This window comes from Astatotilapia calliptera, chromosome 3, assembly GCF_900246225.1.
Source record: "Astatotilapia calliptera chromosome 3, fAstCal1.2, whole genome shotgun sequence".
In the NCBI taxonomy this organism is placed as follows: domain Eukaryota; kingdom Metazoa; phylum Chordata; class Actinopteri; order Cichliformes; family Cichlidae; genus Astatotilapia; species Astatotilapia calliptera.
The window spans coordinates 45,168,850-45,183,293 of NC_039304.1; the positions used below are offsets into that span (position 1 = coordinate 45,168,850).

At 42.4% G+C, this 14,444-nt stretch overlaps 1 protein-coding gene across 1 annotated transcript in view; it reads right to left on the reverse strand.

Annotated features, from left to right (window-relative positions):
• LOC113015028 (neural cell adhesion molecule 2-like) overlaps positions 1-14,444 on the reverse strand; it is a 339,210-nt gene that overhangs the window by 265,625 nt on the left and 59,141 nt on the right. Inside the window, exon 5 of the mRNA XM_026156929.1 lies at positions 11,215-11,221. Coding sequence (XP_026012714.1) covers positions 11,215-11,221 — 7 coding nt within the window. The remainder of the gene's footprint in view (positions 1-11,214; positions 11,222-14,444) is intronic.

The following is a 14,444-nucleotide window of genomic DNA, read 5'->3' on the forward strand; positions in this document are numbered from 1 at the left end:
GAGCGGGACCTCGTCCATGTTAGTGATGTAGCTGGGCTGGATGTTTTTGTCGCCGATGTGTTTGCTGCAGTAGGAGCGGAAGATGGCCAGCTTTTCCTTATAATCCGCTGGAAGTTGCTGCGCTACCGTAGTCCTGGTCCGGATGGAAAAATGGCACCGTGTCATAAAAAGTGAAAGTGAAACTGCTTTTAGCCGAATGGTGACCGTCGAAACGCTTCTCCCGCTCGCTCTTTGCTCGATGATCCACCGCTCGAGTCTTTCCTCCAACTCGAGCCACCTCGCCTTATGTCCGCGGAAACTCAGCTGCGTTTTCTTGACCTGCCGGAGCTTGTTTTCTAGCTTCCTCCATTTGCGAACCATCGATTCGTTAATCTTAAATTCTCTCGCCGCTGCTCGATTTCCATGTTCCTCCGCGTAGCTGATGGCCTTCAGTTTAAACTGTGCTTCATAAGCGTGTCTCTTTGCCATTCTCAGGGTTGTTAAAACAACGATGTCTTGCATAATGCACATACCTGTTCTTTTATACAGGTATGTGCGATTGTCCCGGTATATACGATCAACGCCCACACTTCACCCTTTAACGTTCTCATGGTGTTCTCTACTACGTTCTCCTTACAACACATAGGGCGCACCGCGCTATAGGGCGCGCCGCACTTTTTGAAGAAAATCTAAGGCTTTTAAGTGCGCCTTATGGTCGTGAAAATACGGTATGATTTTTGCTAGCCCTATATGGAGGACCACAAGAGCCACGCACATCGAAATAAAGAATTCTGTGCTTAAATAATGAATTGTAGAATACATTCTCCATTTGTGAAATACTTTTTGAATTCCACATTAACAAAGTGATTTTTTTAAATGTTTTTTAAAAACCTCATTACCATCCTAGCTCCCCTAGGATGGTAATGAGGTGCTTGGAAATGTTGTAGTTGGCTGAGTTTATACTGCTACAACATTTCCAAGCTGGACTCCTTTGTGAAACTATGGAAGTCCATATATACAGGGTGTCGCATCCCCTGGGTAAAGGCGGCTTTTTACCTTTCAGGTTCTTGTAGGCAACTGATGACTTTCTTTTTGTAGTTGCTTCTGGGGTTTTACCTTGAAGCTTCATGGGTATTGTTGTCACTGAGGAGTGTAGTAATGTTTATTTGCTCTGCTTCTTTTTGTCAGGGATAAAATACAAATATATACTTTTTGTGTCCCAGCTGAGTAACAGGAAGAGAAGGGTCTGGTGGTGCAGCAGAGGAACAATTTCAGCCATTTGGACTCAGCTCAGCCACTACAGAGGAAACAATGTCTTCAACACAGAAGGTGAGAAAAATATCACAGTTACACTGTTATTGAAACTGTGTGCACAGCTGGTTGGTTTTTAATAACACATTAACAGCAGCTTTATCTTTTCCATCCTGGGCTCCTCCATATATACAGAATCTACATTCACAACCAAAAACCACAGAAGTTAGAAGAAAATACAAAGATGATATTTTATCAGCACATATTGAAACAACAATATCATCTGTTGAACTCAAAAAATTTTATGAAGTTAAAGATTTTCTCCACTTATCACGTAGGGGTGGGGGAAAAAAATAGATACTGTGTAGTATCGTGATATTTTGTTTGCTAATAATGTATCGATACAGGGACAGCAGAAATCGATATTTTGTTACAAAAAAGGTTTTTGTGCTCTGACTTCAGAGCATGTTGATCCTTTTTCTGAGCAAGAATCCTGACATTCCTTCACTGTCCAAATGTGTTTAACTTTTTTTTGGCAGCAATAAACATGACAGTTTACTTATTTGAATTTAAGACATGTTTTATTTTAATTAAGTTTAAAACTTTTTTATTTAATGTAAAATTCTATTTTGTTTTAATTTACTTTCAAATTCTTCAGTTGCTGAATGGGCTGCATAGTTTTCCTAAATTGCATAGTTCAGAATAGCTGTAATTGTACCAGATGGTTGCATTCAGTTAAGTTGGACTAGACTGTAATACAAACCGTTCAGTTTGTCAACAATAAAACTGACTGAAATGAGAGAAAGACTGAGTGTGAGACTTTGATATTAGATAAAATGAATATTGATGAAGTGTACCTTTATGTACAGAATCTGAATATTGCAAAATATTTTTAAAAAAAAATCGCAATAATATCGTATCGTGCGTTAAGTATTGTGATAATATCGTATCGTGGGATGTATGGTGATTCCCACCTCTACTTATCAGTATTTCTTCAAGAATGTCATTTTCATTACAACTCTCATTGCACATCATTGTAATGTGACACTATCACCACAAGGTGGTGGTAACACACCAACAATGTGTTTTTTGTCACATTAAATTCCACCAATGGAGGGAGTTACAGTTTGTTCCATGACTGCATTTCACTCACTGCCTCTGTTTGTATCTCTGTCACTGCAGGACCAACATGAAGCGAGAAGTCAGTACTCTCAGGAGGCTGACAAACCTCACAGAAGAAAGGGAGAGAAGCCCTACAGCTGTGATGAGTGTGGGAAGGATTTTACCCAGGCTGGACACTTAAAAAGTCACCAAGTCATCCACAGTGGAGTTAAACCTTACAGCTGTGACTTGTGTGGAAAGTCTTTTAACCGGGCTGGAAGCTTAAAAAGACACCAACTCATCCACAGTGGAGTTAAACCTTACAGCTGTGATGAGTGTGGGAAGTCTTTTACCCAGGCTGGACACTTAAAAACTCACCAACTCATCCACAGTGCAGTTAAACCTTACAGCTGTGATGAGTGTGGAAAGTCTTTTGCCGAGACTCGAGGTTTAAAAAACCACCAACTCATCCACAGTGGAGTTAAAGCATACAGCTGTGACTTGTGTGGAAAGTCTTTTTTACGGGCTGGACACTTAAAAACACACCAACTCATCCACAGTGGAGTTAAAGAGTACATCTGTGGCTTGTGTGCTAAAGCTTTTGCTCGAAATGAACACTTACAGAAGCATCTAGTTACCCACTCTGGAATTAAGGTGTACAGCTGCGACTTTTGTGGAAAAACTTTCAACAACATACAGTACCGAAATATTCACCTACTGATTCACACTGGAAATGATGTTTACTGCTGTGATCAGTGTGGGAAACCGTTTACAACAGATGCACAGCTACAACAACACATGTTTAGCCACATTGAGGAGAGACCTTACAAATGTGACCTGTGTGAGAAGACTTTTAAAACTCCAAATCAGCTGAATAAACACCAACAGATCCACACCAGAAAGTAACTCTACAAGTGCAGTTACTGTGAGGATGTATTTAGTTTTTTATCTTGTAATTTTAACCTGAGTGTTTGGAACAAGTCTGATCAGTAAACTTATGGAGTTATTCTGAATGAACTGTTTGGAAAAATGAAGAATCATTTTCACTCAGTAAGCTGAGATTTGTAATGTAAACAGTAAAATGTAATTGGACGTTGGCAGAGTTGACTTACAGTGTCTTTGTTTAGAAGCAGAGCAACACAGATGGATCCTGTTCTCAGCCCTGTCGTCACTGTGGTGGTGGGAAAATTTCTCTGTGACCTTTGTGGAAAAACTTCCAATCTTCAACAGGACCTAAAACCACTTCAACGTAGCCACACTGGAGACAAAATGAACTACTGTAAAGAATGTGGGAGAGGCTTCCACACACCAAGTACATTAAAAATACATGACCTCTTCCACATTGGGGTCAAAAAGCACACCTGTGACTAGTGTGGGTCATCCTTCACCACTGCACGTGAGCTTAAAGAACAAGCATAAGTGAATCCACACAAAAGAGACACCATACAAGTGCAGACACTGTGACAAAAGCTTCTCACAATCAGGTCATCGTAACAAACATGAACGTACACACATGGAAGTGAACTTCAGCTGTGACCAGTGTGACAAGAGCTTCAGGAATCTCAGTTCATACTCCGAACACAGACGATCCCACACTGTAAATAAACTGTTTCACTGTTACCAATGTGCAAAAACCTTCACTTCATTATCTGCTCTGTGCAAACATCAGCCTGATCATGCAGGACTGAAATCACTGGATCACAATGACTCTGAAGAGAGAGAAAGATCCTCTTCTGGTTTCAGAGTTGGACTTGAGATCAGGCTCCACAGAGTTCAGATGGAATCTGTAGTTTTTATTATGAAATCCTGATAATGTTAAAGCATTAGTTATATTTGATTAACTCTGTGTAAAGTTTGTCTTATTAAATAGTTTGGTGTGAAAAATAAAGAATTGGTCTCACAACAAGTAGTTTGTTTCCGAAAACAGTGAGATCTTAAGAGATCCACAGCCTACGGCTCTTCAATGGGGTGTCACAGGGTCCCCAGGAAAAGAAATTGTAAATGTAAAATAATAAAATAAATATTCATCTGTAGCAACAATTACAATTACACAAGAATATCCAGTAATGTCCCTGCCTACAATTAAAGACATTCACTTACCGAAAATCGGGGGCATCTGCTGTGGCAAATGGGTGCAAGCCTTTGACCACAAACTTAGTCACTGCTCGGTGACATTCGTCTATCCTGGCTTGAAAGGAGACGCTACCGGTAGACTTCAGCGAGAACTGCCAGCACTTGAGACAGACTCTGTCTGTCTCTCTCATCATGGTCACCTAAATGCACAGTAATGGCAGGTTTTGTAATAAGGCAGATCACGCTAACACAATATGCACTGTTAGTTGATTATTTACCTGCCACATTAACGGGAGAGGACATGCAAACGTTACCGCTGCTGCTGGGTTGAGATTCATGAGTCAGGAGCAGAATTAAAACATGACATTCATTTAAGGTTATCACGCGTTTTGTGAGCAAATTCTTTTGCATATTCGTAGTGTTTCCTCCCTTAAATGAAATGTCTACTTTGCAAGTATTGCAAGTTGCCCTGTTGTCATCCGTTCTCGTAAAGTATAACCAAACTTTTGAGCATTTGAGCCGCTTAGGCGTCGTGTTTCTGTCATGGTCCTGGGTCTTTTGACCCAGCGTTTTGAGTTTGAGTTTATTTTGTTCATTAGGTTATCTAAGTTCATTTGGTTATTAGACTCCTTGTGTTTTCTTCCCCTGTATTTAAGCTTCCCCTCACCCTTCGTGTTTCATGCTGCGTGTCTTATGTTATCAAGTTTGTATTATTATGCCTAAGTGTTTCTAGTTCTTATTATTTCCCCCTCGTGTTTCCAACTATGTTAAGTCTCCCCTGCTCTTCATGTGTTTCATGTCTGTGTCTTACATTGTGAAGTTCGGGTTGTCATGTCTACGTCTCATTATGTTTCCTGTTTTATTGTGAAGAGGTCTGGTGTTTCTGTGTTCATCGTGTTCAGCTAGACAGCGAGATAACGATGCTCCAATAACCAGACTTATTTTCCTTGTTGCGCTGATTTATTGAAGAATGGCCTCTGACCATTGCCTTCTCTTTGACCATCGTAAAACTGAAAATACAAAATACTGTATTAGCTAACTAACATTGTGAACTAGCTTGTTACACTCTTACTGCAAGCTAACAAGATAAAATTTTCAAATGTACAAATTATTGTGCCATTTTTACACAAAACAAAAGATAATAGTTATTTTATCGACATTCATACTTACAGACATATCTTGTCCAAGGCAACAACATTTTAAGGTCCGTATCAGCTTAGAACGATAACATTACGGTATCACTTTCCGCCATCTTTTATTTCTTCTTCACGTTCTCATTTTTTCCTTTCCCAAAGTAACCGAACCCATATTACAAAGCAGCCACTAGAGGGAGCTCTAGGGCAGCTTACAACTATAATATCCGATTTAAGTTATAAAAGGCAGAACACTCCCCGCCTGGTACAATATAATTGTGCCACTAGAACAAACTTTTCTAATAAATATTTTGAACAGTTAAGGGCTATTTCAAACACTTATTTATCACTTGATAAAAGCAAAACCATATCAGTGATGGGTCTCAAAAACACTTTTTCATTTCCATCTTTCACAGTCTTTACTTCTGCTTTTCGAACCTTATTGTCCTTGCTCTCAAATGTTCTTACAACTTTTCCCATGGACCAGTCGTTTCTGTGTGCGAGAACATCTTTCAATAACACAACATCACCAACTTTTATGTTTTTTTTTTTATCATCAGTCCATTTTCTCCTTTGCTGTAGTGTTGAAAGATATTCACTTTTCCACTGTTTCCAAAAAGAGTCTGCCAAACACTGTACTTGCTTCCATTGCTTTGAGTAGAGGTCTGGCGGTCCAAAGCTTCCTGTTGGTGCAGATAATGCATTGACCTTTTCTGTAAGGAGCATTGCTGGAGTGAGAAGGTTTGGTTTGTCTGGATCTGTTGAGACTGGTACAAGTGGTCTTGCATTCATTATTGCCATTACTTCTGCCATGAATGTACTTAACACTTCATGCGTTAGTTGGACATGTACGGCCTTCAACAGAATACCATCTAGGATGCGCCTTGCTACTCCAATAAGTCTCTCCCACGAGCCACCCATGTGTGACGAGTGTGGGGGATTAAACAGCCATGTGCATCCTTTCTCTTGCAGGTATGAGTTTAGTTCTGTGTCCTTGTGATCAATTTGCAACTCATTGCATGCTCCAACAAAATTTGTACCTCTATCAGATCTGAGTATTTGAGCAGGTCCACGGATGCAGAAAAATCTCCTTAGCGCATTGATGAAGCTGGATGTTGACATTGTTTCAATGAGCTCAATGTGCACAGCTCTCGTGGACATGCAGGTGAAAAGCACAGCCCAGCGTTTACTGTCTGCACTCCCTCCTCTGGTGCGACGTGTGGTGACCGTCCAGGGTCCAAAGACATCCAGTCCTACACTAGTGAACGGTGGCATTGGTGTCAGCCTGTCCACAGGTAAATCTGCCATCTTTTGGGTCTGAAGTCGTCCTCGAAGCTTTCGACAGAGAACACACTTGTAAATAACAGAAGAGACGAGCCGTTTACTGCCAATAATCCAAAATCCAGCACCTCTGAGCGCCCCTTCTGTTAGGTGATGCCCCTGATGCGCTACCTTCTCATGATAGTACCTAATAAGAAGGATGGCTATATGATGAGCATTTGGGATAATGAGTGGATGTTTCTCATCTTTTGTTAGGTTAGCAGGTGCCAATCGACCTCCTAGTCTGAGGAGCCCATCTTCATCAATAACTGGATTTAACCTTTGAAGACAGCTTTGTTTTGGAAGTGGCAGATTTTCTTTTATGCATCTGTACTCTTCTTTGAACGTTTCACTTTGTACTGTGTGAATGATGAACTTTGCTGCTTTAGACACTTCATCTGTGGTGTTAGTTTCACTGAAACACTTCCAGCCTTTACCTTCTGTGTTTGTTTTCTTGAATGATACTGCCACACGCTTTAGTGATGCAATAGTGTGACACAATCTCATCCAATGAGAGAATCTTTCAAAACGGCATGGCTCTAGCTGTGTTACTGAGGCTTTGGTAACAAAACTTGTTATATCAGGTCTGATCTCTGCATCTGTGTCAGGATCGATCAGTGTGAAACTATCACAGTGAGACTTCTCTATGTCGTGTTGTGTCAAAAAGGAAGGACCACTAAACCAGTTTGTAGAAGCCAATGCAGAAGCTGCAATTGGTCTAGTGGCTGTGTCTGCTGGATTGTCACTAGTGGCTATGTAAAACCACTGTGCTGGATGTGTAGTCTTTCTGATTCTAATCACTCGGTTAGCCACGTAAGTGTAGAACCTCTTTGTGTTGTTGTGTATGTAACCAAGAACAATTTTACTGTCTGTGAAAAATCTGACAGTGTCTGCTTCAATGTCAATCTCATCTCTAATGAGTTCGTACATCTCTACAGCTAACACTGCTGCACATAACTCCAATCTAGGAACAGTGTGGGCGGGTCTTGGGGCTACTTTGGACTTGCCCATGATGAAACCTGTGTGCCACTGACCTTCACCATCAATAGCTCTCAGATATGCCACTGCTCCTATGGCCATGGTGGAGGCATCTGAAAATATGCACAGTTCTTTTTTCACAGCAATGGCCTGGGAGAACGGGAAGTAGCACCTCGGTATCTGAAGCCGCTCAAGATCCTTCAATGAGCTTCTCCATCTGCTCCATTCATCTTCTCTTTCTGCAGGAAGTGATTCATCCCAGTCCTTTTGCTCTGAGGTCAATTCACGGAGAAGAGCTTTTCCCTGCATTGTGATGGGTGACACGAAACCCAGTGGGTCATACAGACTGTTAACAGTGGCCAAGACACCTCTCCTGGTGAACGGCTTTTGTTCAGTGGTGACGTGAAAGGTAAAACAGTCCTTTTTAAGATTCCACAGTACCCCCAAGCTCCTTTGCAGGGGTATGTCGTCCAACTCTAAATCCAAGTCTTTTAGATCCTTGGCTCTCTCGGCAGCAGGAAACGCTTCCACTACTTTGTGGTCATTAGAGGCTATTTTATGTAGCCTTAAGTTTGACTGTGCCAGCATCTTTTGAGTGCTTGTGAGTGTCTCAACAGCTTCTTCCACTGTTGCTGTGGATGCAAGAACATCATCAACGTAAAAATGTCTCATTACAAACTGATTTGCATCATGCCCGTGCTCTTCTGCTCCCTCGACTGCAGCACGCCTCATACAATAAATAGCCACAGCTGGGGAAGGGCTATTCCCAAAAACATGAACCCTCATTCTATAGTCACAAATACCTTGGTCAGGATCATTATCTTTATACCAAAGGAATCTCAGATAATCCCTATGATCCTCTCTCACTTCAAAACAATAAAACATTTGTTGCACATCAGCTGAAAATGCTACAGGCTCTTTCCTAAAACGCATAAGGACACCCAGCAGTGTGTTATTTAGGTCGGGTCCACTTAATAAGACTTTGTTAAGGGACTGTCCTTCAAATTCTGCACTTGAGTCAAAGACTACTCTCAGCTGATTAGGTTTTTGTGGGTGGTACACACCGAAGGATGGCAAGTACCAGTGTTCTTTGTTTGAGTCCAAAGGTGGAGCGACTTCTGCATGGTCATTGTCCAGCATGTTTTGAATGAATTCGATATATTGTCTTTTCATTTCAGGGTTTCGGTCCAGTGTCTTTCTGAGAGATTGGAGGCGCTTGAATGCTTGCTCTCTGTTACTCGGAAGCTCTGGTCTTGGAGAGCGGAATGGCAAAGGCGCCACCCAGCTGTTACATTCATTTTGATACACCTCCTTCTCCATGATGTCAATGAAGTCTTTGTCCTCTACTGACAGTGCTGGTTTGTCATCATCTTTTGTCCTGTCAAAAACAGTTTCTCCCAGTTGATTGGTGTTTGTGTTTCCCCTGTCCTTTTTGGGGTTAGGTGTGGTGTTTAACTGGTGTTTGATTTGAAACGCGTTAGGACATGGGCAGAGGTAAGAAGCACGGCCATTCTGAAGAATATGTGTTTTGAGAACACTCACACTTTGTTCATCAAGCACTGCATACATCTTTCTAGCCTGTTCTTTTTCGCCTTCTGGATAGACTAACACAGGACTTATTTTTGAGCATGAATGTGGGCTATCTGCATCACCACAGACTTCTGTGCATTTGGAAACAACTGAGGCATTTGCACTATCCTGTGTCTCCCCGCCATCATCTTTATCAGCTCCAGAGCTCTCAGCTGGAGCAGGGGGTGGACCTGGATGTAGCACTGCTAAATGCCTGTCGCTACCACAGTCCATGCATTTTATTTGAGCCCTGCAGTCCCTTGCTAAATGTTGAGTAGAGCCACAGCATTTAAAACAGATTCTGTTCTCTTTTAAAAATGACTTGCGCTCATCTATGGGCTTTGCTCTAAAACTCTTGCACCTTTTAAGAGGGTGAGGCTTCTTATGTATTGGGCATACCTTGTCAGGGCTTTCTATAGGCTTGCTGTAACTATTTTGAGGTGAACTAGTGTCTGTAGGAATGTCCGTTTTGTGTACACTAATCACTTGCCTGTTACTGCCTCTGAAGCTTTTCTCCTTCTTGAAGCTTGTGTCGGCAGGAGGTGTGATGACAAAGCTTGGGTCGTTTCTTATTTTGGCTTGTTGTCTTACAAACTTTGAAAAGACACTGAAAGGGGGGAAAACAACTTTATGTTCTTCTTTGTACTTTGCTCCTGTTGCAATCCATTTTTCCTGCAGTCCATACGGTAACTTTTCCACAATGGGGTTGAAAAAGTGCAAAAGTCCAGCACTTAACATTTCCCTCCGTGTCAGGTACCTTGTAATATCCTGGACACCCTGTGTCTCTGTTGATGTTTGAAGAGTGTTGTACGGATAAGGTTTGGGGGAATCCAGTCTCTCTCTCCGTTGTGTTTGAAGTTCCACTTTAACATTAGCCTTTTGAGCACTGTGTGAGCCGTCATTGTCTATATGTGCATTCATAGCCATTTCGCATTGTTCACGTGCAGCTTTGTGACAGGCAAGTGGATCTACTTTTAATTTGAATCCTTCAAGGCAAATATCTGAGGGTTTTTGTACATACTCTGCTGTGCGTTGTTTTGGACTGGCGGGTGGTCCCACCAATGGATAGCGCAGTTCACTTTTTGAGAGTCCCTCCTCCTCTTCTTCATAAACTGCAACCTCTGCTTCTGCAACTGCAACAGCCTTTTGACAGCTCAAAACATGTAAATTAGCCTCAAGTTCAGTTTTTTGTTTCATTATAGCTGCTTCTCTTTCTGAATACGCCAGCTGTGCACGTGCAGCCTCTGCTTTTGCTCGTGCTTTAAGTGCTGCAGAACTTGTGGATGAACGCTTGGATGTATGCGAGCGTCTAGACTCCTCCTGTGTGTCTGCGTTGCTTGCATTATCCTTGTTCTCCATATCCTCTGCGTTGTGCACTTGTTTTGTTTCTATTTGGTCTGGTGTTTCTTCCTCTTCTGGAAGATCCAGTTGATATTGCTTTCCTGACCGTAGACTCATAACTGATGTGCTGAAAATAGCTCCTCGTGGTTGTGCCCGCTGCGCTAATGTCTTTTTACTATGCTGTCCTCGCCCTGAGTCTCTTAGTTTCACCAGCTAGACAGCGAGATAACGATGCTCCAATAACCAGACTTATTTTCCTTGTTGCGCTGATTTATTGAAGAATGGCCTCTGACCATTGCCTTCTCTTTGACCATCGTAAAACTGAAAATACAAAATACTGTATTAGCTAACTAACATTGTGAACTAGCTTGTTACACTCTTACTGCAAGCTAACAAGATAAAACTTTCAAATGTACAAATTATTGTGCCATTTTTACACAAAACAAAAGATAATAGTTATTTTATCGACATTCATACTTACAGACATATCTTGTCCAAGGCAACAACATTTTAAGGTCCGTATCAGCTTAGAACGATAACATTACGGTATCACTTTCCGCCATCTTTTATTTCTTCTTCACGTTCTCATTTTTTCCTTTCCCAAAGTAACCGAACCCATATTACAAAACAGCCACTAGAGGGAGCTCTAGGGCAGCGTACAACTATAATATCCGATTTAAGTTATAAAAGGCAGAACAGGCTCCTTGTGCTTTAGTTTTCCCAGTTTAGTTTAGTTTATTTTGTATTGTTTTTCGTGTCCCACTCCACGCCAGCAATAAAGCTGTGTTTTTTGAGTTTACCTTTTGACTCTGTGAGTTTGCGTTTGGGTCCTACTCTTGCCTGCACACAGCCGTATTGTGACAGAAGGACGCAACACTGACAAAGAGAAACATGGGGCTTAAATACACTGAGGGATAACGAGGGGGAATGAGCCACAGGAGGAGAGCACAGCTGAGAGTAATTAAGCAGGACGAGGCAAGGGAAACAAAACTAGAAACATTAACATAGAACAGACTGTGAAAGTAAAACAGGAAACACACTGACGGAACTCTAGACATGTGAACTTGACAGACTGGGGGAGACAGAACATAGGGATCTGAAACATGGAACAGAAAGGCACAGTAGATCAACATGAACATAACAACGCCACAGGGGAAGAGTAAAACTGAACACGATGAACACAGAAACACCAGACCTCTTCACAATAAAACAGGAAACATAATGAGACGTAGACATGACAACCCGAACTTCACAATGTAAGACACAGACATGAAACACATGAAGAGCAGGGGAGACTTAACATATATATATCTATATATATATATATATATATATATATATATATATATATATAAAACTGCCCTAGAGCTCCCTCTAGTGGCTGCTTTGTGATATGGGTTTGATTACTTTAAGAAACAAACAGACAATAAAATTGTTATTCATTTGTTTATATTACAGTTATGACCATAACATAAAACGTTTTTTCTTATTTTTCAGTGTTAAATACATTTTTAAACTGTGATGCACTTAAATTTAAACATCCAATTTAAACCCTTTTCATGGGCTTTGTTTGACACACAATTGCTTCTTTATTGGGTACAGCATTTTTACGTGCATGTGCACGTAAAATACAAAATAGTGATATCATCTATAAACATACTGTATGTAGGAGGTTTTAAACCTCTTGGCTACCATTCCTTTCTTTTTGCTGTTCTCCACCTGATCATAAAGGACCTTCTTCTTCATTGTTTTACACTTACATCATCTACTTCCACCGAATCACAGTCAGCAGCATGGAGCACGTGTTGGGTGGATGAACCTCTGCCCTGTCTGATTACAGTTTGTACACACACTGCCTCCTGTGGACTCTTATCTTTCTTTAACCTTTAAAGTCTGACAGTTTCTAAAAGAGAGTAAATCTGCTGCTTCAGTTTAAACACTTCACTCATATATTAGCAGCAGGAAGATTAATCATCTAAAGTTCAGTGTGTGACGATTTTGTCTTCTTCTGTTTTATAAACACTACACACGACCGTTAAATGTGCTGATTTCTAACAAAATGTGTTTTTAAATGTTTTAATGTAAATCTTATCCTGGTTTCCTGCATTTAGCTCTTTGTTCTCTGTGACCATCAGAGTGAAGTCAAAATCAGCCTCAGACGGTCTCCTGGTTTATAACTAAAACTGTTTTAGACACAGAAGTGAAGCCTAAGAGACGCCATCAGTTTATTTACAACATTTATTTAAACAGGAAGAGATCTGTCAGCGTGACGAGATTAGGCTTAAAACTTTCCTTTTTGCTAAAGCATACAGTTAGGGCTGGACCAGGTGACCCTTAATCCTCCCTTAGGCTACGTTCACACTGCAGGTCTTAATGCTCAATTCCAATTTTTTGATCAAATCCAATTTTTTTGTCTGCTTGTTCACGCTACAAATAAAATGTGACAGCAAACGCGCTCTAGTGTGAACGCTCAAAGCGGCCCCGGCTGACGTGGCTTGAAGCTGGACGGGCGACTCGGGCCCTCCAGCAGACGTGGCTTGAAGCTGGACGGGCGACTCGGGCCCTCCAGCAGACGTGGCATGAAGCTGGACGGGTGACTCGGGCCCTCCAGCTAACAAGACTTGAGGCTGGACGGGCGACTCGGGCCCTCCAGCTAACAAGACTTGAGGCTGGCTGGGTTCTCCCGAACCCCCAGCAGACGAGACCTGACGCTGGACGGGCTCCTCAGGCCCTCCAGCCGATGAGGCCGGACGCTGGCTGGGTTCACCTGAATCCCCAGCTGACAACACTTGAGGCTGGATGGGCTCCTTGGGCCCTCCAGCTGGAGCAGATGCAGGACCAGAGGCAATCGGGACCCCTGGCTGAGGGTGAAGATGAGTGGCTGACTGAGCAGATGACAACGCTAATGAATCCTCCACTAACTGAGCTACTGACTGGGTTATGGACTGTAACAAAGCTTGCAGAATATCCGATTGTGGTAGCGACTGAGTTATGGATAGCGGGGGTGAAGACTGAGCTATGGGTGACTGAACTTGAGGTGAAAGTGGTGGTGGTGGTGGAGTTGGTTATTGGGCGGCTAACGGGGCTACAGGCGGCTGCTGAGCAGGAAACACTGGACACTGAGCTACAGGTTGCTGCTGAGCAGGAAACACTGGACACTGGGCTACAGGCGGCTGCTGAGCAGGAAACACTGGACACTGGGCTACAGGCAGCTGCTGAGCAGGAAACACTGGACACTGGGCTACAGGCGGCTGCTGAGCAGGAAACACTGGAGACTGAGCTGAGGGTGGCTGCTGATCAGAAAACACTGGAGACTGAGCTGAGGGTGGCTGCTGATCAGAAAACACTGGAGACTGAGCTGAGGGTGGCTGCTGATCAGAAAACACTGGAGACTGAGCTGAGGGTGGCTGCTGATCAGCTAGCTGAGCTGAGGGTGGCTGCTGATCAGCTAACTGAGCTGAAGGTGTGGAAATGAAAACTGCACCAGTCCGTACTACAGGAGAGAATGGAAGTGTGGTTGGGTGATGACGGTGAGGGTTGCATTTGTTCTTCAAGGATGGATCAAACAATTTGGCGATAAACCTTGGCAAAAAATGCTGCTGTCGTTGAGAGTACCAAGTGGCGAGGGCCTCCAGGAGAACTACTGAATCCTCTTTCCCTGGGCCGCCCATGCCAAACAGTTCAAAACTTAGCCTCACT